Raw genomic sequence first — 24,395 nt, 5'->3', positions numbered from 1 at the left:
GAGGTGGATACTAAATATGTCTCTTCACCATAAAAACTCTTTGTCCTCATCTGAGCCATACCAGTGTTATTGGCGGAGAACCAGCAGAGTTCTATCGAGCCATTGTGGAGGATTAGCCATGTGTGTTTCGCAGTCCACTGAAATTTATGCCGAGATCCGGTTTTCCCAGCTAGTGAGTGCGGGGTAGCTTTTTAAGATAGCATATATACTCATTTAAGACAATGGACCATGCAGCCGAATAGCTACTCCGGACACAATCCTCTGCTGCATGCGCAAAATTCCTCTTCGAGACCCGTTGATGAAAGGAAATTTAGGGTTAGACGTGGAGGAGGCGGCCTGAGGCAAGCAACCCCACTCTGTCGCGCTAGTCCAGAAACGGCCTTATGCTATCTCTCGCTATCTTATCGCTCACTACGGTACAGAAGGACTAAAATTGATAGTGAACCATCATTGGAAAATAGCTTCAAGGGCATGGGGCAGCTGGTTTCAGGTTTCTTGGCTTATTCCATACATATCAGTCTTGAAAAAATCTATCTGGTATTCCCAAACGAGACCACTGTGGATAAAAATTAATTAAGAGTACCTAGACGTGTAGGAGCTATTGATAATAAAAGCATACCGCCTCATGTGTTTTCGTTCACCAGCTGATAGTCAGACTTTCAACAATTGAATCCTAATCTACTTAGTTACCTGGTTTATAATTGCGAAACTCCTGCGATATCCTTAGTATGGGCCCTGTATCTTCTTCACGACCGTGGCAAGAAATTGCAGCCGCGAAGCAAGCTGAGCAATTGTCCCGAATCCCCTCTGAGTGGAGGCTTTCGGATGAAACCCTCAAAGATGCCGCAAATACTGTCGATCTAAGACCGATCGCAACGTCTAGTGGCATACTTTCCCTTAGAGAGCTTAAGATTACCGGAACCTACGACGCAATGGAGCTCGGTGCCGAAATTGCAAAGGGCACATATACTGCTGTTGAAGTTACAACCGCATATTGCAAGAGAGCGGCCATTGCGCAACAGCTCCTGAGCTGCCTGACCGAGATCCGATTTCTAGAAGCCATCGAGGATGCTAAGGAGTTGGATGAAGAGTTTGTAAGGACAGGGAAACCGGTCGGCCGCTTGCACGGGGTGCCGATGACCTGCAAGGTTTATCATCTAAGGCCCAACACCGAAACCACAAGATTAACTTTGTCTAGGAATGCTTCCATCTGAAAGGGTTTGATTCGAGCAATGCCTATATATCCCGATGCTTTGATCCTGCAGCCTACGATTCATACTTAATTCAACTGCTTAAAGCCGAAGGCGCAGTGTTCATTGCGAAATCCAACATCCCCCAGAGCATGTTGGCCGCAGAGGCACATAACAATGTTTTTGGCCAAACCAAAAATCCTGTGGTCTCTCATCTCAATTGTGGTGGAAGCAGTGGCGGAGAGGGTTCAGTATTAGCATATAATGGCAGTGCATTGGGCATAGGCACCGATGTCGCCGGTTCTATCAGGTCAGCAAAATTTGCTTTATACTATTTTCATCATCAGGATATGTAATCATTTGATGGTACTTTCTGAACTGACGAAAGAACAGATGTCCATGTGCAGCAAATGGCGTCTATGGAATGAAGCCTTCTTACGGAATATTTCCCATGATCTTCTATGCGGCATCTAACTGGCCAGGAATGAATACTGGCATCCCGGCTGTCTGTGGACCCATGGGAAAATCAGTGAGAGATTTGAGCCTCTTTTACCGAATTGTCCGTGACGCAAAACCATGGCTATACGACCCTGCACTCGTACCGCAGAGGTTCGAATGCCAAACTATGGATAGACGCCCAGTGATAGGAGTCTTTGCACAAAGTGGCGGGTGCACACCGCMCCCTCCAGTTCGCCGCGCCATCGAGGAAGCCACTACAAAGTTGAAGGAGGCCGGTTTTGAAATTAGGGAATTCGTTCCTCCAAACTTTGCCGAAATTCGTGACTTGTCGCACGAGTTGCTCTCCCTTGATGGACTATCCTACGCCAAAGGAGAGATGGAGAAAGCCGGCGAMCCGCCGGTTCCCTCCGTACTCACGTCTGGTTTCKGGGACAAGCCGCGAAAAACTTTCGAAGAAGCATGGGCTTTGAATGCAAGAAAAATGCAACTCCAAAAGACGATGCTTGATGCGTGGCAGGAGGCGAAGGTCGATATTGTCTTGGGCCCAGCGGGTGCACACACCGCAGTCAAACCTAACGAATGGATCAATTACATGTATACTGTAGCATGGAATGCGGTAGATGTGAATTACCCCTAACCTTTCGAGTTACTTCATCGAAGAACTATCAACTAACAACATGGCAGTATCCCGCCATTATCGTTCCATTCACAACCGTTACCCCCGAAAAAGATCCAAAGGACATGTCTTTTAACCCCCAATCTGCACTAGACGCGCAAAATGAAGCCCTGTGTGAGTTCCATGTACCCAAACCAAATCCTTGCCACTATTCTTTACGCACTTTCTTTTTCAAGGAGAGTAAATGTCTGATTATATTTAAAAGACGACCCAGATCTAATGGCCGGAGCTCCTGTCGCCGTTCAATTGATAGGACCACGTCTCAGTGACGAGCAGTTGTTACGGGACGCCGAACTGATTGACGCTGTTTTAAGGTCTTGAGCATTGACATCTGGAATGAAGGGGCTTCCTCAATTGATGCATATGCCCGTATGACGTCTGGTTTATTCTATGCTTAGGAAAAGATGTGCTGTTTCCGGGGGTGAAGTAGTACAAGTATGCAAAAAATAAAGTACGCGTTGAATCCGAGCAGTTGATCTAACCATGAAGAAGAATTCAATACGATAGTTTAATAGAAAAGGTTCACCATCGAGGCCACGTGAATATTTTCATAAAGGCTGTGTGTTGATCCCTTCACTCATCTCTTTGATACCTCGTTTGTGACGTTGTACAAAGACTTTACGCGCTATTGAACTCCTTTGGTCCGCAGAAAACAACGATCGCTCAAATGCTCTAAGTCCGAATAGTAGCTGCATCCCTAGCTCCCCGACAGTCTAGAAGTCTGGCCGGAGATAAATTCGGAACCACAGCCGATTCATGAATCATGAAGCTCTCTATTGATAGCCAATTGAAAGAGAAGACATCTCCTCGTGCGTGTTGACCCCCACGATTATGACGGGTCGCGCTTCCTAGCGCCAATATAAAGTATTTTAGTATCACATTAACACCGCACGTAGCCTTGTTAAGCACGCCATGCCGACCAAGCCGTACCACAGCAATTTAAACGGTGGAGCACAACATTTTGAAGATTGCTGATTGATTAGATCCGACGACAGGCACGTGGGAACAGATCGAAATCAAGGGAGCAGCGCCTCTGGGCTGTTGTGAACTAAGATAAGTACGGTATAAGAAAAACGTTATCCATATGGATGTCACTTTTTTCTTTTTTGAAAGAGACCCTGTTCCGCTAATCTTATTTTTTTCGCGCATTATGCCCTCTATGCTGGGGTATCTGCCCACCGTACTGGCGGCCGCTGGCTGCGTCGTAAACGCAGCTCCAGCGACAACATCATCTGCTGTCAACACCACGGTGTGCAATGGACAAACATATGTCTATGAAGAGCTGGCCGGCTACGGCTACCTAGCCAGCGATTTCAGGGATCGTTATGGCGACAGCGTCAGTCTTGGATCTTCCATTGCTATTGATAAGAGTACCTGGTCTCAAAAAGGAAACGTCTACGAAGGCGTTATGTACGCTTTACCGGGTAGGACCTCCAGAGACCACAAATTTACGCTCATGTAGCTATTGTATTTAATTTTGAGCCTACTACCGTAAAGAACTTGTTGTGACGCTTGCTAACTTGTATTTGAACAACAGATCGCGGCTGGAACACCAACGGCACCCTCAACTTCCAAGGTCGTATCTACAAATTGTGGTTAACGCTTACCCTGGATGAGAAGGCAACAGTTGAAAAGCCTTCGGGGCCAAATTTAGATATCAAGTATCTAGATAGCATTCTGCTGCGCGATATCTATGGCCAGTATATGACCGGCCTGGACGCGGACGCCGATGGTCCTTATTTGTCCTATCCAGAAATTTTCCCTTTCCCACGATTTCCGGAGGTCCCATCGGCAAGGTATTCTGGCAATGGTTTTGGTGGTGCTGGTGCTGGTGGCTTTCACTTGTCCCTTGATTCCGAAGGTCTGGCGCTTGGGGTAGATGGCACATTCTGGGTTAGCGACGAATATGCACCTTATATCTATCAGTTCTCCGCAGACGGACTTCTCTTGCAGGCTATCAAGCCTCCTGCCGCATTTGTGCCAATGCGCAACAACTCCGTCAGTTTCAGTGCCGACTCCCCGCCAATTTATGATCCAGACCTTGAAATCATTCCTTCTGATAACCCAACAGGAAGAGATAACAACCAGGTAAGTGAAAAATTTTCGATACTATTGTAGAAGTTGCAAGAGTCTTGAAGCTCATGTATCTTTCGTTCCATTTCTTAGGGTTTCGAGGGTCTTACCATCTCGAGCGATGGTACCAAACTCTTTGCTCTCACCCAGTCTGCACTTAACCAGGACGGTGGCACTAAAAAGAAGCAAAGACGTTACGCTCGCCTCGTAGAGTACGATCTCACTTGGACCAAGATTAATCCTACTTATGTTGCTGAGTTCGTTGTCCCATTGCCGCTCTACGACGACAACGCACAGGTTGCTGCCCAATCTGAGATCCACTACATTTCGGACACCCAGTTCCTTATACTTGCTCGTGACAAGAATGCTGGCCACGGACAAGATTCTTCTGAGAGTGTTTACAGAAATGCCGACGTCTTTGATATTTCTGCGGCTACTAACATCAAGTCCGATATCTACGATGCGTATAACGGGACAATTTCACCAAGCGGGGTTTTGAACTCAGATATCACGCCAGCTCAATACTGTACTTGGCTAGACTTCAATGTCAACAGCCAACTGAACCGTTTTGGTGTGCACAACGGAGGTGATCAGAACTCGACTCTCTTGAACGAGAAATGGGAGAGTCTCGCCTTGCTCCCAGTGGATCTTAACGGCAAGAATGAGAAGAACGAGTATTTCATGTTCTCATTCAGTGATAACGATTTTATTACACAGAATGGTAAGACTTTCCCTTGGTTTTCTCCTTCTTCGATTTAACTGTATATATAAAGAAGTAAGTTGTTTCACGTGCTAAGGCTCTATTTGTGATTCTTAGGGTACATGAACTTCGGGCGCTACCGCTATGCTGATGCCAGCGGCTACAACTTGGACAACCAGGCGTTGGTCTTCAAGGTCCAGCTGCCAAGCGGTGCAAAACCTCTTGTCTAGGTATATGACTCAATGGAAAGATGGATAGGTACCTGTTTAGACGGAATCTATTTACATTTCAAAAGAGCCTTTCAGGGTTAGTGTTGGTTTCTTCACTATACTAAAAAGTACAGTGTATTATTAATTAGGATCAAAAAGTGCACTCTATTTCAGTACATATCTTGAGGTAATTGGACAATGTTATCTAACCGGGTAGGAATCAATTATTCTCATCTGAGTTTGTTCTGTTGATCACATGAAGGTGCTTTCACAGGACGCGGGTAAATTCATGGCCGTGAAAATGAGATCATTCCAACCCGGAGTGGAGGGGAAGTTTAGTGAACATAACCAAGGTGGGCCTGCCCCGACTTGGTTTTCGTTTTTCTTTGACTTAAAGAAATGACCAACTTCTGCTCGTAGACCTCAGTAGACTCAAGAAACATTGGAAACTCCATAACGACAAGCGTTAAGCATGCCGTGCCGACCAGCAATAGCCTCCATGTCCCTGGGCCGCGCCTGGGTTCATCATCTGCCTGAAAAGTTGAAGCAGGCATCCGAAGCCGGGTTTGAGGGGATCGAGATATTTTACGAAGATCTAGAATATTTTGCTAGTAATTACGGTGACAACAAAAAAGAAAGCAGTCTGCTGGCAGCTGCGCAAGCCATCCGTGATATTTGCGACGACAACAAATTGACCATCATCGGCTTGCAGCCTTTTTTGTTCTATGAAGGCCTGGTCGATACAAAGGAACACGCATCACGAATTACGAAGCTGAAACTATGGTTCAAACTCGTGAAAATATTCGGAACGGACACTATTCAAATACCATCGAATTTTCTGCAGGAGGGTATTACTGGTGACCTGGATGTGATCGTGCAAGATATGCGAGAGGTGGCTGATTTGGGCCTCCAAGAGTCTCCAGTCGTTCAATTTGCATACGAGAATCTAGCGTGGGGAACTTATATCGATACCTGGGAGAAGATGTGGGAGGTTATTGAACGTGTCGACCGACCCAACTTTGGATGTTGTCTCGACACTTTCAACATTGCAGGCCGAGTCTGGGCTGATCCTGCAAGCCCAGACGGCAAGACACCTAATGCTGAGGAAGATTTGAGACTATCGATGGAAAAACTACGCAGAACCATCGATATACGCAAAGTCTTCTACGTACAGGTTGTAGACGCTGAACAGATGACAGAACCGCTGATCAAAGGACACCCGTATTATGCAGAGGATCAGCCTGCAAGAATGTCGTGGAGCCGAAATGCTCGACTTTTTGTCTATGAAACTGACCAGGGAGGTTATCTTCCAGTTGTCGAAATCGCAAAGGTAATACTCAAGGACTTGAAATTCGATGGTTGGGTTTCAATGGAATTGTTTTCGCGTACCCTTGCGTACACCGAATCTACAATACCTCATAGCCATGCTCAAAGAGGCATTGCAGCATGGAAGAAACTCAAATCAGAACTGGTACTTTAACTTGCGCCTTTTGATTTTTCTTGATCTTACTCTTTGTAGAAGGCAGTCATTTTTTAGTCAAGAATCATCTGTTTTTCACTCTCACCAATGACTAGAGTGAACGAGCCTACCTTCATGGATAAAAACTCTTATATGAACTGACTTTTCACGTAAGAGAATTATAATAAATATCAATATGCGAATATTTAATACTAAGCATTGATAATTCTTATCAAAGTTCACCATCTTTACTTTCTGATTAGTGAGAGACTTGTTTAGCCGGTACTCTACCGAGAAATTCAGATTATCGCATACCAGTAAAATTCTCGGGAAACATAATAACCGATGATGTTGAATCCCGAGAGTTTCTATAATTCGGCAACAGGAGTTAATTTCAAGCAAGATCTACTCAGTTCTACACATTGCAGCCTTTGAAATTGCTACAAGTATACCTTCTCATTATTCCTCCAGAACCATGCCGTCAATCCTTGTCATCAACGGACCAAACATCAACCTTCTCGGAACACGAGAACCTCATTTGTATGGAACGGCTACATTAGCAGACGTTATAAACAACTGCTCGAGAATAGCGACAGAGAATGAGACCGATTTTGATGCCCTGCAATCCAATCACGAGGGGATTATCATTGATCGAATACATGAAGCGCGTGGAAAGGTCGATTACATTATCATCAATGCTGGCGCTTTCACGCATACAAGCGTTGCTATCCGCGATGCGCTTGCTGGCGTGTCAATTCCTTTCATTGAAGTACACATAAGTAACGTGTACGCACGTGAATCTTTCCGCCATCGCGGCTATCTTTCAGATAAGGCAGTTGCTTGTATTGTTGGTTTGGGTATATACGGCTACGATGCTGCGATGCACTTTGCAATCCGAAAGATAAATGAGAAGTCAAAGGAGCAGGCATAACTCCAAAATTAATTCATCTTTCATTGGGAACATCTTTTGGGGGCCATGCTGTTAAGGCCGATACACACCTATGTATGCAGGTCCAGCTAAAAAATTGGGGATTAATATCTATAGGGGAGCTACCTGAAAGACCAACGAAACCTCCGATTTTTGTTATTCTACCATGAAGTCTTAATGGATGTAACAGCCAGATCCGATCCGGTAACTTCTGAGAGAGCCGTTTAACCCAGAGGGTAGTTCAAACTACTAATATGTACATTTAAGAAAAATTGGTAAACAACAATGGAAGATTCATGTTTAATCAAGATCTAAATCCCAGACAATCAAGAGAAACCCCGTTTTGATTTGAGTAACGTGGATTTTGTAAATTACCTCATCTTCTTGGAACATATCGAACTTACGGTCCCATGTCTTACAAGATATGATAAGTTAGGTTTGAAAGAGTCAATAATGCATCGCGACATAAGTTAACATTTCGCAATGCTAACAAAGCCATTTGGCTTTCTATTTGAGTCCTATCTCATTGTCTCGGATTCATGTACACGTAAGGCCTCTGTAATTGCTAGCACCGGGGCACGATATCCTGTCCATAACTCAAACTGACCATATGCTTGTCTTTTCAGTACATCCAGGCCAGAATAGACCGACCATAGTTCCAGTCGATGAGCAACTTGCATCATAGCAGTAATTTTCGGTCGGTAAGCCATCTCCACAAGTACACCTGGCTGATTCGCCGCAAATATTCCGTGAGGTATATCAACCTCAGTAATATAATCTGCGGGGACACATGCAACTATGCAGTTAACTGGCGTTGAAACGTCTTGCAAAGTCCTAAAGACAGAGAACTCTACGGTAGGAAAACTCGAGACCATCTCTGTCGCACGCTCCATGGTGCGATTCACGACAATGATACGTGAGAAACCAAGGTCCCGAAGGGCGTAGATGGCGGCCCTGGCAGCGCCTCCGGCCCCTAGCACAATAGCAGATTTCAAGTAGCTGATTTGGATATCGCTGTTTCGTATGCATTTTTGGATACCGAGCCAATCTGTATTCTCGCCAGTCAATATTTTTTTGGTAGGCTCCTTCTCAGACTCTCTCACTACAACAGTATTCACCGCCCCGATGATCTTGGCATTTTCAGATATAGAGTCTAAAAATGGCTGGATATTCAATTTGTGTGGGTAGGTAACTGACGCACCCCCAAAATCCCTGCTTTGCAAGAGGTCTTCCACTGAGTGATCAAGATGTGGCGTCTCATAAATTGAGTAATTGTGTGGTAGCCCCAGTTCAGCAAAAGCAGTGTTATGTATCACTGGGGACAGTGAATGAGAGATGTTATTTCCCAAGATAACAAACTTTTTGGGTGGTATCTTTCCAATTAGATGTCGAACCTGGTTTATATTTTTAACAGACATTTGTCCGGGAGCTGTGGGAACTGGAAGTAGAGGATGGGTCACGATGGATATTGGCCCTAAAACCCTAGATAGTTGACCCTTTGGTCCCATGCCAACTGCAAGAATAGGCTTTTTACTGCGCTCCTGATGATATCGTACAAATAACATCATTTCGTGGTTGTCGCTCTCATCGGTGTGCATTATGCCGAGTTTGATGATATCTGCAAAACCTCATGTTAGTTATCACGGCGATAGCTGCATATCAAAGGCTTGTCCTTTGAAGTATGACTGATGTTGCTCACCTCCAAATCTCATCGCCTTATAGTAGGGCACATTTAGCGAGGATAGGGTCCATGGGACATTCCCCGTCCAGTCATGGAAAGACGCTATCACTTTTGTTCCTCTATTTTTCCCGATTATATCTGATACCAGAGAATCCGGCCAGGTAACTTCTATGTCGATGTATTCACAGCTGGTTTCTATTGCAACTAACATCAACTCGCGAGCCTCGTCAATTGCGTCATCAGGGAACTTCCCCCCTTGGCTTGCAGTTCGTATCGTGAAAATAATCGGAAGAACTGTCATTTTCCTTAGAGCCTTTATTTGCAAAATCACGTAGTCGACCGGTGGAGTGGATGTAGTAGATGTAGTGCTACTAAGAGAGAGATGATCTACTCTTAGCTCCATAACATCAGCTCCGTACATGGCTCTTTCGAATTGGGCGCAATCAAGTTGAGTCACATCGGGGCATGCCAGAGCAACGATGAAGCTCTGCTTCTCCGAATTGTATCGTTTCGACAATGGATCAGTCGCCGATACTGGTGGGGTCGCCATTTTGGTGGCAGAAGGCCACAATTGTGCAGAATGGGAGTAGTGAAGTCTCAGCTCGCAAATATGTACCAACCCATCTCTTTAATATACAAGCAATTAATCTCCTTCCGGTTCATAAAATAAAAAAAGATAAATCCTTAATTAAGTTTGTTGATGTGATGCTAGCAGTAAAATATTTTACCGATGGTCAATACGGCTCTAATCTTACCCGTCAGTCATTTATCATTTTCAGAACGACCTTCCTATAAATCGGACCTACTTTTTTTTACGAATATTCGCAGACAGGGTCGAGATTAGATTTACTAGAAACTCCTATTCATATCATTATACTTTAAAGTGGCGTGTAAAAGGCACAACCGAGAGACATTGTCATCATGGTTGATCTCCATTCTCTCCCTAAGGACTCCAGACCAAGCCACGCTGTGCGCAACAATGGTCCTGACAGCCTCGCCCTTGAGAGATACAAGCTAAGGGAGCTTGCAGAAGGTTGGCCCATGTACCGGTACGTTTAGTGAATGCCCATTGACTGCAACATAGTGTCAACGTTTGGGTGATTTTGAATTGCTGACACTCGAATGTACATGAAAGCGATGCCTGTGAGTGGGAGAACCTGCTATCTATCTTCCATCCCGATGCATTTATCTACACCACCTGGACCGGCAAAACACATCATCTCGATTTCATCAAAGCGTCTCAGGCTGGTATGGATAAGGGTGTATTCATAATGCATCGAATTCACGGCTCGACTACGGACATTACTTTGGATGCTAAACGCGCTGTGACAAAGATGAAAGCGACTATAACACAAAGATTTGAAATTGAAGGAACTGAGGTTGATGCAGAATCGGACTGCCGGTTTTGCTTCTTTTGGGAGAGGCAAGAATCCGGTGACTGGAAAGCACGCTTTGTTCGTCATTGGTACGAAAAAGACAAGTTGATTCCAGTAAATCCGGCAAAGATTCCCCCTTTAGATGAAGAAAAACTCAAAGAATACCCCATCGGGTATAGGTACTTAGCGTACTGTCAAGAACTTACAATGGGAGTTAAAGTTCTTTTAGATATGCCCGGGCATCGGAGAGAAGGTAGCAACGTCAACGGCAAGAAGCATGACCTTCTCTATTGGCAAGCAAAGCAATGGCTCGACGGAGATTCGATTGACTTATGAACTATGTGATATTTTGTGTATCTTTATTTTAAAAATGCCTAGCTTGGTCCTGAATATGTCCTGCCCGGTTATGATTTACATTTACAGTAAATAGTACAGCATATTACGTAGTCTAATAATTGCTGAATCATAGCCGATCATGGCAGATCCCATGGATGCACAGCATGCAAGGGGATAGATGCAGATGTTGGGAATCCGTCTCCAAAGTCTCATCTGCGCAGCAGAGTGTAGGTCTGGGGCCCTGGGAAAAGTAACCTGTCATTATGGCGAGCGTAAACCTAGGATCTTAACATAGCCGTTGATGTGGACCGGAACAGGAAAGTGTTTTCTAATAACATACAATGTCTGCGAAGAGTCGGAATATTGTTTAATCGATACTTGAATACAAGCTGCAAGGATTCGCGAGTCGTTGCTGAGACGCATTTCATGTGGCTAAATTCAATGCCGACGCTGACTTTGAGACCCAGACCTCAAAAGGGAAATGGGAGAATATAGATCCGCTAGTGGCTTAATTTTAATAAAATTATGATATCAGCCTCTGACTGAAAGTAAAATATCCAGTGCACTACAAATAAAATATTCGCACGCGTGTCTCTCTCTCCTTGTGTGTGTGTACTGCATAACGTACTCCTTGTTCCACCGCGCATCATGGCTTCCATAACGACATCTTCGACGGACCAACGGGCTTTCTTATACCTAGTGGGCGTAGGTGTCACGCACTCGATAGCTCCTCCTATGCACAACTACATCGCGGAAGCATTGGGTTTTGATTGGAAATTCATTGCTCAGGAATGCCACACTGTGGAAGATGCTCTTGAGCTGTTCCGGCTACCAAATTTTGCAGGAGGTGTTGTGACGATGCCCTACAAGAAAACTATTATGGAGCACTTGGATGCACTTGATGAATATTCTGTGAAAATTGGAGCTTGCAACAATGTCTACAAGACTGTAGATGGCAAGCTTCGTGGGACAAATACCGACTGGCGAGGGATAAAGGGTTGCTTGTTAGACTCGACATCAGAAGGGAAGGGTAAGCCAGCCCTCATAATAGGCGCTGGCGGAGCATCGCGGGCCGCAGTGTATGCACTCTATGACCAACTACAATGCAATCCTATCTACATTGTGAATCGTGACGAAGATGAAGTAAAAGCCCTGCTACACGATACTAAAAACTACGACGGCGATCTCTCAATCGTGCATCTGACATCAATTGAGCAAGCACGTGAGATTAAAGAGGCACCATTCTACATCGTTGGCACTGTACCGGATTTCGAGCCACGGACACCTGCAGAACTATCTACGCGCGATATCCTTGAGTATTTCCTTAAATCGGGTCCTAAAGGTGTTCTGTTAGACATGTGCTTCAAACCACGAAGAACCCGCATTCTAAAATTAGGTGAATACCACGGTTGGAATACTGTCGATGGCACCATGATAATCGCTCATCAAATCGATGAACAATACAGACTATGGTGTGGTGAGGTAAAGGCCAAACAGATACCAATACAAGGGGCCTGGGCAGTATTAAGAAAAGCTGCAGATGAAAGCCCAAGTATCAACTTTTGATCAGAACAAGTATTTGTGATACAAGAACCAGAGATGAGACTTTCCAATTTGAATGATTTTGACCGGGGCATATGCAGCCTTGATATAGCCAGCAACAAAGTAGATCTAGAACGGAAATCCGAGGGAAAAAAAAATCATTGGTATATTTATGATTTGTAAAATATCAATTATTATGCTCGTAGACCTACGCCGAAGGACCGCTGCATGTCGTGATCTTGAGAGTGTTTAATATAAATAAAATCATACCTACAATTAGACATATTTACGGGTATGCGATGAATTTAGCCGCCATGATCACTTGCGGGAGATGTTATCCTATATTTTCTACTAAGTTATTCACTTACTGGTATAATTTAGGCGACTAGATAGTGGACCTAGAGTTAGGTATTACTGACAGCTTCGGCAATGATTTCTAGACGATGTGAAACGGGTTATGAATGAAACTTTAAATTTTCTTGTATATTCATCTACGATCCCTTTCATGTATATCATGATGATTCAGGGCATAATATAAGCTTAAAGTAAGCCTATGAGATCGGAGCAATAAATATAATTTTCACTAGATTCGACAGACAGATAGGAAGGAATCGGTTACTTAGCAATATAATCAAATACTCATTATATTGATATCGGACAATCCTTCCTCACATGACTATCTTTTATCGAGCAACATACAGCGGGAAAAAGAGGCCAGCAATAATGATTGGTGGGGGAGGAACTGCTCGGAGCGCCATTTATACCTTATACCATCTTCTTGTGTCGAGGGGATATATATGCCACACCGATTAGAGAGTGATCTCAATGAGATTCCAGCTTTGTTTGCCAGCAAAAAGTCTGATACATCATCAGGTGTCAATGCATTTGGCGCAAAATTACGTGGAATTCACTCCCTGGAGGAAGCGAAATTGCTACCCACGCCAGTCCATGTTGTGGGTGCAATCCGGGATTTTGCATATCAAACCGATGGTGAGAGAACCGCATAAGCAATAGTTCAACAATTCATGGATGGGTCGGATCATGCTGACAAAGTATATTAATGGAGATGTGCTACCATCCTAACATCCGAACTTCATAGTTTGACTTCGTCGAAAAAAAGGTTAGAATGGAGTACCAGGCATGGTTGCCATGATATGGCAGGGCATTGCGCAGCACATTCTATGGCCCGAAAATGAATTCCCAGATTTGCACTTGATAGCGTAGGAGCTATGTGAAATCGTGGAGGAGTAAACAGTGAATCGATATTCAAAGTAGCACACTTGATGCGGTCTCAAGCCTTCTTATCTCAGATCCTTTCTTTGCCTCCCAGGGCAGCCCTCAGCGGACGTCAAAATTTTTGATTTCGTGACAAAATATGTAATACCTTGCGAGATACTAAGAGATTTCTTCGTTACGTTTCATAGCCTGCTTTTCCAAGCGGCTGATCCAGGAAATTAAGTAAATCATCGTCCACCGAGTCATGTAAAAATCCCAAGTTGCGGGCGAATGACGAGTCTGGAAAATTTCTGTGAACAGAATTAGATTATACCAAATTGATTTTTCCATGTATGCTTGGGCCTCGGACATACCTTTCTAATGGATATGAAGTCACAATCTGCTCACATAAGGCTTCGAATGGAATCTCCCTAGACATGTCTGTGTGATCAACGAGATCGACTGATCCCATCATATCCGAATATATTTCTGATTCTTCTACCGCTTGCATGTGGTACATTGAAGACTTGTCAGTATTACTGTGGCTTGCGAGTGCAGAAATTGCGAGAGGTAGTCCCTTCCAGTGAACCACCCTGTCTTTTAAGTCACCAGGACTTGGAGCGCTGTCCATTATTCTTCTTAATGATTCACTCATATTTATGCATGTTTGGTCGCTGCTTTTCGACATGTGTAGATCGACCAATTTCCGAGCTTGTGTCACAAATCCTAAGAATAATGGAGGCACCCACGGATTTCCTGTCAGTTTGAGATATTTTTCCAGCAGTTCAATTGACAACTTTGCGGTTTCGGCGCATAAATCCATAGAAGAAAATTCCACATTACAGCTTTTTATAAGCAGCGTCGATATCGCAAAGTTGATGGATAAATGAAGGACCAAAATAGGTGGTTTCAACGAGTCTGGAGAATCCGTCCACTGGCAATAGGTAGGAAGGTTTCTCCGCCAATTTTGTAGGTGCTGTAGGTCTGAATCTATAATTTCCTGGTCTATAATTTCAGAACTTGAGAACTTGGAGGTATGACACATAAGCTCGAAGATGAGTTTAAATGTGCTCAGCGCCCGCAGTGGACTCCTGGAAGATAAATGAGCGTCATTTTGCGGTGGAACAGTCCATATATCCCATTCTTCCAGACCGTCCTCGTCTTCTTCATCTTGATTATTGAAGATACCATGGTTTGTTAGCTGGTCATCCGAAAAGCAAGGCCGTCGATCAAGCAGCGTAGAGACAAAGTTTTCTAGAATGATGCATCCTTGAAAAACCTGCTTGTACTTTTTTGAGTGTATCATGGGACCCAAAAGATCTATCATTCTCACAGCCTGGGCAGTCAACATCCAGGCGGCATGTATATGACCATTTTTCAGACGCAGGAGAGCAAGTATCAAAATTGATTGAACATGGCCTATACTAAAATCCTCGTCGTCAATAAGAGCCCGAGCTCTAATACTGATTTCCAAGTTCTGTGGATTGAGAACGGCATGCCTCTGAGATGGTTGGGGCTGGGATGCGAGTGTATATGCTATAAGCGCCCACAACGACATGCGATGCCCCGTCTCGATGACCTGCCGATCGTTGGCCTTCGATCTAGGCTGACCATGCATGACTCGTAATAGCTTCTGGCGTTCGAGGATGGGAAACCACGAATGTGTGTATGCGAAGTATTCCTCCATCAGCTCAATAGTATTAGGGGGAAAGGGTTGCTTGAAAAGGTCGAATAAATCTGGGGCATTTGTCCTGGAATTCTCCCTCGTGTGTTCAACTGTCGAATTCGTTTGAACGCCCGGTAGAACATTGCTTTGTGGGAAAGAAGTTCCGGTGTTAGCGGTGCCTATTATTGAATCACAAGACGGTCTAGACGGAGACGTCTCCGTTGCATCGTCTTCTGGCAGAGGACTTCCATCCCCGAGGTAAGAAGATTGACGTTGAATGACAGAATGTATTCTTCGAAAAGACGCAGAGGTACGCCATGATTTTATGCAAGATTCGCTGTCCGGTCCGCCGAGTAGACAATCCTTTGTTTCCTGTCGACGGAGGAGCCTCTCGATCTGAACCTCAGTGTCGGGATGACATCGCACAATGAGACCCAACAGAGTCTCCAGCCCTCGCACATAGCCACTCTGTAGCCCCCTACGCTTTGCGATATTGTCGTAAACACACTTTCGTCCAGCAGATTGGCACATCAAACATGAAGGCTGTTCCCCGTCGCATTTCGACTTTCTCGTGCGGCATGGCATGCATGCGCGGCTGATGCGTTGTCTCTTTCCGGGTGGCATATCTTGAGCAAGTGATACAAAAAACAAGAAACTAGAAGCCTTTATCGTCTTTAGTCCTTATATTGACTGCAATTACCTGTTTTATCGATGGCGTTAGGGGACCAAAAATCTGGGGAAGAGAAACCCGTTTCTGACGGCGACATCACGTGAGCGGAGGTGGATTTAACCGAGGTTTTTATTTACGGCGGCAAAAAACGAACGTCACGCTGCACTAAGTGAAATCGAGCCTATATTTTTGTTAATAAGAACATCCTTGCGCGTTGCTATACCAATATATGGCATGATATAACAAGTTCCAATGTTTTTCACTGACAATTCCGAGCAGGATGATTCGAATTTGCGCCTGAAAACGACGTAAAAATGGGGGGTCATAATCGCCGTACGGCCACACAGGCCTACAGCCCTGACGCTTCTTTGGTGCTTATCGGATTCTTCGGAGCTGGGAAGAGGACGCTCGGTGTAATAGCGTCTGTGGCTCTACGTCGTTCCTTCATTCACTATGACAGTTACTTTGCTAAAAAAGTCGGTTCTACGCCACACGCCTATCTGAAGACTCATGGTTCAGCGCGATATCGTGAAACAGAGTATGATATCACAAAAGAAATACTTACTAAGCATCGTTCTGGATGCATTATTGTTGGAATCGGTGCTATGGGAGGTCAACGGCTGAAAACCCTGCTCGAGGAATTCGCTCGTAGCTATCCAGTCGTCCATGTGAGAAGAGACAGAGCCGACATCCAGCGATTGCTTGAAGAACAATTTGAACTTCCATTTAGGACAGGCAATGGGTTCTATGAATCGTGTTCCAATTATGATTTCTATAACGTTACACAACACACAGACTCTGCAGACACTGTCTCGCCATATTGGAGACTCAAAGAGACAGCCAGCTCCTTCAAAAGATTTCTTTTCGGGCTATATGGTATCAAAATGAGCCGGCTCCACTCAAATGATCCTCTGACCTCTGCGTATACGTACATGGTACAGGTTCCCCCTGCGTGGATGGAGAGCAGCGACATGAACCCTGAAGAGCTGGAGTCTGGAGCGGATGCAATAAATCTTGCTGTTCGCCTCGACATCGAAAATACGTTAGAGGATCTTTCACGAAAAGTTGCCATGATCTGGAAACACTCACGCGCCCCGGTGATCTTCGATGTTAAACTGAATCCTAGAAACAACGACCTATATCAGTATTTCACACTCCTTGAGGCGGGTCTTCGCATCAGTCCAGACTTTATGACTATCGATCTAGGATTATCCGACGAACTTATAGAACGTTTGTTTTCTCGACAAGGCTCTGTAAGGTTTATAGCGTCATATTATATCGAGCATGGTTGGCAGCCAAGTCATGTTTGCGATCTATGTAAAAGAGCGATTGAAATCGGCTTCTCCGCAATACGAATAGTGTCCACGCCAAGAAGTTCAAGCGACAACTTCAATATGACTTCCATGGCGATGACATTGACTAAGTCCCTGGACTTTCCAATTATTGCCTATAATACTGGACAGCTCGGACGTGCCTCTGTATGTTTCAATCAAGTACTATCGCCGGTACTTCTTCCATCCGTACATGGAGATGGAATCTTTATGCAAGATGCACAGGCTGCTCTCTACACTTCTTTCGTACTACCCAAGTGTCTTTTCACCATATTCGGAAATAGCTTGCGTCACAGTCCATCGCCGGCCATGCACAACGCTGCATTCACAGCTCTGGGAATGCCACATGCGTACCAGAGCCTGGAAAGTAGCGAGTTCAAAGATATATGGAGCCTGCTAAATAACGAACAGCATCGTGGGGTAGCTGTATCAATACCATACAAGACAGCAGCGCTGTCTTTATTGGATGAGATCAGCCCCGAAGCAAGAGACATTCAAGCTGTTAATACTATACTCATAGTAAGGTCATTGGAACCTGAAGATGGAGTACCCAAATATGTGCTCAAAGGTCATAACACAGATTATATCGGCATTCGAGAATGTATACACAGAAACATATCTCCTGCTAACGCCATCAGGGAAGGAAGCACGGCACTCATTATTGGGGCCGGTGGTATGGCTCSTGCAGCCATATACGCTCTTTTCGAATTGGGACTGCACGATGTTTGTGTATACAATCGAACGCTGCAACACGCCAACGCTCTTGCTGATTACTACAAAAAGTGGGCCGTATTAAAATCAGCATCGAAGTTGGGCCATGTAGCTCGACTGCGAGTTTTATCTTCGTTGGAAACCGACTGGCCAATGACGATGAGACAGCCCGCTGTTATTATATCTTGCATTCCACCTTACGATAAGAATGAAGGATCTCAACCTTTTGTCCTCCCGGACCATTGGCTCCAGAGCCCTACGGGAGGTGTTTTTATCGATGTATGTTCGATATCTTTGATCAAATAATGATTAATTGAACTACTGACTGATGACATTATAGCTCGCTTACCAGAGAAAAGATACGGACCTATCAATACAGATGAGATCAAAAGTATCCCAAGGCTGGATTCTGGTAGACGGATTAGAAGTTCTGCTTGAGCAGGGAATTGTCCAATTCGAATTGTTTACCGGGCGCCCTGCTCCCATACACGTGATGAGACGCGCAGTACAAGATTTACATGAAAATAGAATCCAGTGACTTGAGCGGCATGCTTCTGTATAAATTAATATATGAACAACATTTCTATATGTAATATGAAACGTATATTCCATGAATGAGAATTTCACAAAGCATTCAGTTGTCACTTAGCGAAATCAAAGGGATTTCATTGCAGTAAAACTAGAACTTCTTAGGAACCAAAGTCACGGAAGGGCTCGAAGAAGGAGTCCTTGACGGGGTTCTAGACGCGGTTCTAGATGGACTCCAAGAAGGTGAGCGGGATGAAGACAAAGATGATGCCGTCGCGATGGATGTCACCACGGCAGGGGATGAAGTTGCAACTACTGGTGACGAAGTTGTCGCGGGTGAGCCAATTCCAATACAGTCTGTAGGTAGAGAAATGGTCTCAGACTATGAGGTCAATTAGAAATCAACTCTTATCACTCGCAGTCTATGCTTCTGAGCTTACCGTTATAGTCACTGTGGCTACATCACTGACACTGGCCAAAAACCAGACACCAGCTGACGGAGCAAGCTGAACTCCAAATTCATTATGCTCTGGGTCTTTGGCACAAGCTCCAGATGGCGCTTCACAATTGTCAGTATAGGATTATAGTGCATGGCACCCCTAGAGAAACCAGATTCGGTTACGTACAGTCAATCGCAGAGAGCGTGGCACCAACTAAAGGTTGCAAGCCGATTCCAGCCGATAACCCTTTCCCTATACCCAGAAGTAAGCAATCAATAGTCTTGAAGGAATTGCCCTAGATCTCTTACCAAGCACTGTCAGGTCAAACTCGACGTCAGCTAGTAGGCTGAGAGAAATACCCGCACCAATTGAAGCTGATACAGATGGCGTCAATCCAGCCACCTGTGGAGTCCAACCCGAAGCATTGAAGTGCGATGGGGAAAGAAGGTCGATATACATCTCAGCGGAGTTATCGACGCTAACGTTCACACCAGTTGTTACGGATGCAGTACCCTTCAATGGGCCAATATTCAGAGCTCCGGTGAAGGCAATTTCGGGACCCATATCAACAATACTAGCGACTGTGATGCCATCAATTGGGATCCGAAGAAAGGTATCTTTGAACGATAGGCTTCCACCTATATTACCACTAAGCGAGATTGTAGGATCTAGAACCACTGAAACATCCTGAGGGACTATGGTAAGAGTTGCATCCACAGGGATACCCAACTCAGTTTTTATATCGAAGTCAAAGGCGAAATCACCTGCAGTGTAACAAGTCTTACAAGTGAGACCTACTGAGAATGTAGGATCGATTGGGAAAGACCAGTTGCCAAATCCGAGTTGGTGATTAAAGTCCAAAGTGTAGTCACCGGTGTAGTCGCGTCGAGATAAATCAGTCTGAGGTACTGCACCTAAATGAAGATGATAGTTGGATGCAATATCGCTCCATTCAACACGTGAGCCAGATAACACAGCCGTGATTGTTGCGTTATTGTAGTCGATAGATGATACAGAGAAGGGCTGACGATCCTCATTCCAGCCACACTGGCCGGCACCCGCAACTAGCATGAGAGTATTGTTTGCAGCTTGATTTATCCAGCTCCATTGACTATGCAGCTGCGCATATGCTGGTGCATCTTTAAAGTGCAGAGTCACTGTAGAATTGGAGCATTGAATCGATGTGGTCGAATCTTGAAGCCGCTCAAGGTTAAAAATGCTCTCTGTTTCATCCGACGCATAAAGAGTGAATGTTGCGAGAGCTGCCCGGTCGTCAGTTGCGCCTAGATATATCGATGTTAGTCTAGTTTACATGCATCAGTATCTCTATCTTAGCACATACCACCCCATAAGAACGATTCACTTGATTGCAAGCCTAACGAAGTAGAATGTACTGCTCCTGCGGTAAGGCTAGTAGAAGTTACTGAAACAATTGGCTGTAGCTTCAATGAGTGACTCAAACCGCAAAAAAACGAGAGAATCCACAGGGATAGTTGTAAATGAGAGTATTGTGGTGCCATATTGACAGCAAATCTTTTGGAACCGAATTGGAAGAAAATGAAGGGAAACAGCAAACACAACGGGGAATGCCTGAATGAAACGAATGACCTTTTCGAACCTACCTGCGATTGTCGAGGTTCATTGATCCAGGAACTGAAAATTTTCGATCATTTTTATCAAGGGACGTTCGCTATTTAAGATTCCATTCAAGGGTCTGTTTCAGGATGTCAAAGCCCGTTCCTGGGCTGTGACTTTTGCATGCAGCCCCAATTTTGACAGCTTTCAAGCAACAAGGCTTGTAGATGCTGTGCAGGATGAGCAGGGTAACATTAGCAGAGATGACATCTACCTTCGGCCCCCTACTAGTAATGTAAGCAGGATTGATGATCAGAGTTCCCCTGAGGCTTATTACTCGTGACACTGCGGGCTACAAGCAATTTATGCTTTTATATTTAATTTATGCTAATTCTACTAGTAACCTACGGGGTACTTAATTGAGTAATAGCCTAGAAGCTCTCTTAGCGTTGAGGTCGGTGCTAGAAGGATCAGTGGATCTGTGCCTGGCAGGATGCTCTGCCTATCATAGCCCGAAGTGGATGGAGCGGATTGAACCGGCGTTACAGTTATCGACATCGTGTTTCAGACAATGCAACGCTTCATGTCAGCATGGTCTTATGCCGATCCAGGGTCCAATTTAAATATAGAATTCGAGCATTGGGCGAGTACAAATCCTACATATTTGCGTATCTCGAGACAATCGGGTACTTCACGATCATGCACCTGCATTCCGCTATGATCTCTGCGCTAGATGGCCACCAGATTTAAAAACTCAAACGAACCGTGTCAATCACGAAGATACTTTCATCATTCGTATTGACTGAATTGAAGGATGCTATTCGATGCATATAACAACTTAGCTAGTTACGTAGGCACATTAGCAATACATTATCCATTTACCAATATGATTTCCTGCTTAGATACAGCCACATATCATTCAGTCTCTAAATATGGGAAACCTGCATTATACACTATTATGCGTTGTTTGAGTGCAAGTCGACGCCCAGGTGGTATCGATTTCTACGACATGCCTGTGCATTGACCCTGATACCCTGATACGTACGATGTCGATCCCTGCACAGTGTTATTATTGCTTCACGGTTCTACAAGTAAGCCCGACGAATAGACTCAACATTCTTTCAATCCTCGGAATTATGGAACAACAATGCCGGTCACTTCAAAAGAAGCTTTCTATCAGACAATGATTACTGATCACACGTTGTATACGGCTACGCAGATTCCTCGATTACTGAACAATGATTACTATACATGAAATATTTTCTGAGCGAAGTTAATAACTATAAAACCATATTGTCATATTACTTCCTCTTATGGAATATTCGCGAGGAGATGAAGAGTTTCTTCAAAGAAAATAAAAACGGAAGTTTTTCTTATCATAGAGCAGAAATTATACACATCTTGAGTTCACCAACCACACTCGGCTTCAACTCCTTGCGATGTCACAATACGCGACCTCAAAGATCTTTGTTATCGGCGGAACGGGCGCCCAAGGAATTCCTGTCATTCGAGGTCTTGTGTTTGACAAGGGATACCACTGCAAGATCCTCACTCGTGACCTGAGCTCGTATCGCGCCAAAGAACTTAGTGCTTTACCGAATGTGTCATTTGTTGAGGGTTCTTTTGCCGACGAAGCAACCCTCCGTACAGGCTTCCAAAGCTGCGATGGAGCATTTGTTAACTTGGACGGATTCAACACGGGAGAGAAGGGCGAAACATATTGGGCCATTCGCTGTTACGAACTAGCACTTGAATCTGGTATAAAATTTTTTGTATACGGGAATCTCGATTATGTCTACAAGAAGTCAGGCTACGACCCGAAATTCCGTACCGGTCATTACGATGGTAAAGGTCGAGTAGGGGAGTGGATTCTACAGCAAAATAAAGACAACGGACACAGAATGGGCGCTACCCTGTTTACTACAGGCCCATATATGGAAATGGCAATTGCGAAAGGCACACCAATGACCCCAACAGTTGAGGACGGAATCGTCACATGGCGTGTGCCTCTGGGTGCTGGAGCAGTGGTACATGTTGCCCTCGAGGATTGTGCTTATTATGTCCGCTGGCTTTTTGATAATGCGGAACGTGCGAGTGGGATGGATCTTGAGGTCGCCATTGCACACATTGGGTATAATGAAATGGCAGAAGCCTTTGCGAAAGTGACCGGCCACCCGGCTCAGTACATCAATACAGACCTTGACGAGTACTGGAAGACCGGCCCATTAAGCCGTATCTCAGAAGCGTCGGCCGGATATAGTGCTGATCTGAATGATAAATCGACGATGACCACAAAGGAGAACTTCACGGGGTTCTGGAATATGTGGAAGTTCTCCGGCAGTAATCTCGGCGTAGTGCGCAGAGACTATGCTCTTTTAGATGAGATTTTTCCTGGGCGGATCAGGAGTGCTGAACAGTGGTTTAGAAGAGAAGATCAAAGGGGTAGAGAAAAAGGGCTAGGTGGATTGTGGGAGAGGGTACAGGCAAACAATATCAAGCCTATTCTCAAGATTGCGGAGGACGGGATGCGCGGTCGTCTCTAATCATTTTTCGAGATGAGAAAGTAGGAAAGGTCGGTCATCTGCTGATCATGCGATGACGCACCAATCAGACTAGGTATTACTCACCGAATATTTAAATTCTGTTGATAATTCGCGAATCTAAAATTAAATTGTCAATGTCAAATTCCCCCAAGCAATGAGCACAGCCTACAAGCTATGTCTGTCACCAGTTGTCAACAGCAATAGAGATGGAAACACTCTCAATTGATCAGAAAAAGTCGTACAAATGGCGAAGCATTGCTAAATATCGGTAAACCGATCGGATCAATAACCTATGCTTCCTTATTTCGTCAAACAACGAAAACTGCAAGGGAAATCCTCGGACTAAGTAATGCTTGCATGGAATAATCTTTGTTCAAAACAGATCTACATTTTAACGACGAGACGTATCTCTCATTCCTCATAAATGAGATTTGGCGCTGCAACTCAGAAGTAAGGACGCCGCTACTTTTTAACTATTGGCCAGCAGCACGATCTCGGGGACTTGGTTTATCCACAACTCTTTCGGAGTCGGACATGCAAGTAAATCTCTTGCATGCGGCGCGGTAGTCGCAAATCGCTCTTTTACTAGTACAGGCATCGTTATTGACACCAAACTTTGTAAATAATGTTAGTGCTCTGAGTTACAAACGCTCCTTGGGACGGTGAGTGAAAATGGCACAGATCCAGCAGTCTTCTCGAGCAATACGTCCTATATGGAAAATATGGTGCTGCAGGTTCATACATAGCGATTGGAAAGAAGATCGTTATCGACAACGAAATTGGTAAGGTGTTTAAAGTAACCCCGGCAAATCACCCCGAAGCAACCCATGGGCCCGACAAATTATTACTCCGAGCGCCATTTGCCGGTGCTTTTTTCGGTGACACGAGAGTGATATATAGGAAGACCTATCGGGTAAGTTAGTCCATGAATTCTAAATATTTCTTGTTGGCAGATCGGTCACTGTCCACAGTAAGCTCCGCCACATACGGAGTGAAAAGGCAATTCAAGGAGTGTCGTGCCTGGCATATTGGTATATGGCTCTTTTACAGGAGGGCAGGCAGTAAAACATCGTGAAATAATGTCACT

General features: G+C 44.7%; 8 protein-coding genes across 8 annotated transcripts; 7 read left to right on the top strand and 1 right to left on the bottom strand.

Annotated features, from left to right (window-relative positions):
• Positions 1-728: 728 nt before the first annotated feature.
• BHQ10_010295 (uncharacterized protein) lies at positions 729-5,328 on the top strand (the record flags this gene model as incomplete). Its single annotated transcript, XM_040872909.1, has 8 exons — positions 729-1,148; positions 1,199-1,500; positions 1,584-2,265; positions 2,334-2,439; positions 3,540-3,749; positions 3,863-4,413; positions 4,492-5,119; positions 5,216-5,328. The coding sequence occupies 8 exons, from the start codon at positions 729-731 to the stop codon at positions 5,326-5,328; spliced, it is 3,012 nt and encodes a 1,003-aa protein (XP_040738797.1).
• Positions 5,329-5,779: 451 nt separating this feature from the next.
• BHQ10_010294 (uncharacterized protein) lies at positions 5,780-6,787 on the top strand (the record flags this gene model as incomplete). Its single annotated transcript, XM_040872908.1, has 1 exon — positions 5,780-6,787. The coding sequence occupies one exon, from the start codon at positions 5,780-5,782 to the stop codon at positions 6,785-6,787; it is 1,008 nt and encodes a 335-aa protein (XP_040738796.1).
• Positions 6,788-7,241: 454 nt separating this feature from the next.
• Positions 7,242-7,697, top strand: BHQ10_010293 (uncharacterized protein; the record flags this gene model as incomplete). Its single annotated transcript, XM_040872907.1, has 1 exon — positions 7,242-7,697. One exon carries the CDS (start codon positions 7,242-7,244, stop codon positions 7,695-7,697), a length of 456 nt encoding a protein of 151 aa, XP_040738795.1.
• A 2,599-nt stretch (positions 7,698-10,296) lies between these two features.
• On the top strand, positions 10,297-11,087 carry BHQ10_010292 (uncharacterized protein; the record flags this gene model as incomplete). The annotated part of the gene is made up of 2 exons (XM_040872906.1): positions 10,297-10,424; positions 10,511-11,087. The coding sequence occupies 2 exons, from the start codon at positions 10,297-10,299 to the stop codon at positions 11,085-11,087; spliced, it is 705 nt and encodes a 234-aa protein (XP_040738794.1).
• Positions 11,088-11,735: 648 nt separating this feature from the next.
• On the top strand, positions 11,736-12,653 carry BHQ10_010291 (uncharacterized protein; the record flags this gene model as incomplete). Its single annotated transcript, XM_040872905.1, has 1 exon — positions 11,736-12,653. One exon carries the CDS (start codon positions 11,736-11,738, stop codon positions 12,651-12,653), a length of 918 nt encoding a protein of 305 aa, XP_040738793.1.
• A 3,841-nt stretch (positions 12,654-16,494) lies between these two features.
• Positions 16,495-19,148, top strand: BHQ10_010290 (uncharacterized protein; the record flags this gene model as incomplete). The annotated part of the gene is made up of 2 exons (XM_040872904.1): positions 16,495-17,410; positions 18,916-19,148. 2 exons carry the CDS (start codon positions 16,495-16,497, stop codon positions 19,146-19,148), a joined length of 1,149 nt encoding a protein of 382 aa, XP_040738792.1.
• Positions 19,149-19,172: 24 nt separating this feature from the next.
• BHQ10_010289 (uncharacterized protein) lies at positions 19,173-20,710 on the bottom strand (the record flags this gene model as incomplete). Its single annotated transcript, XM_040872902.1, has 4 exons — positions 19,173-19,309; positions 19,377-19,442; positions 19,499-20,473; positions 20,533-20,710. The coding sequence occupies 4 exons, from the start codon at positions 20,708-20,710 to the stop codon at positions 19,173-19,175; spliced, it is 1,356 nt and encodes a 451-aa protein (XP_040738791.1).
• Positions 20,711-22,204: 1,494 nt separating this feature from the next.
• BHQ10_010288 (uncharacterized protein) lies at positions 22,205-23,308 on the top strand (the record flags this gene model as incomplete). Its single annotated transcript, XM_040872901.1, has 1 exon — positions 22,205-23,308. The coding sequence occupies one exon, from the start codon at positions 22,205-22,207 to the stop codon at positions 23,306-23,308; it is 1,104 nt and encodes a 367-aa protein (XP_040738790.1).
• Between the last annotated feature and the right edge of the window lie 1,087 nt (positions 23,309-24,395).

This window comes from Talaromyces amestolkiae (genome assembly GCF_001896365.1).
Source record: "Talaromyces amestolkiae strain CIB chromosome Unknown scaffold32.1, whole genome shotgun sequence".
In the NCBI taxonomy this organism is placed as follows: Eukaryota; Fungi; Ascomycota; class Eurotiomycetes; order Eurotiales; family Trichocomaceae; genus Talaromyces; species Talaromyces amestolkiae.
This window is presented reverse-complemented; position numbering and strand designations above follow the sequence as displayed.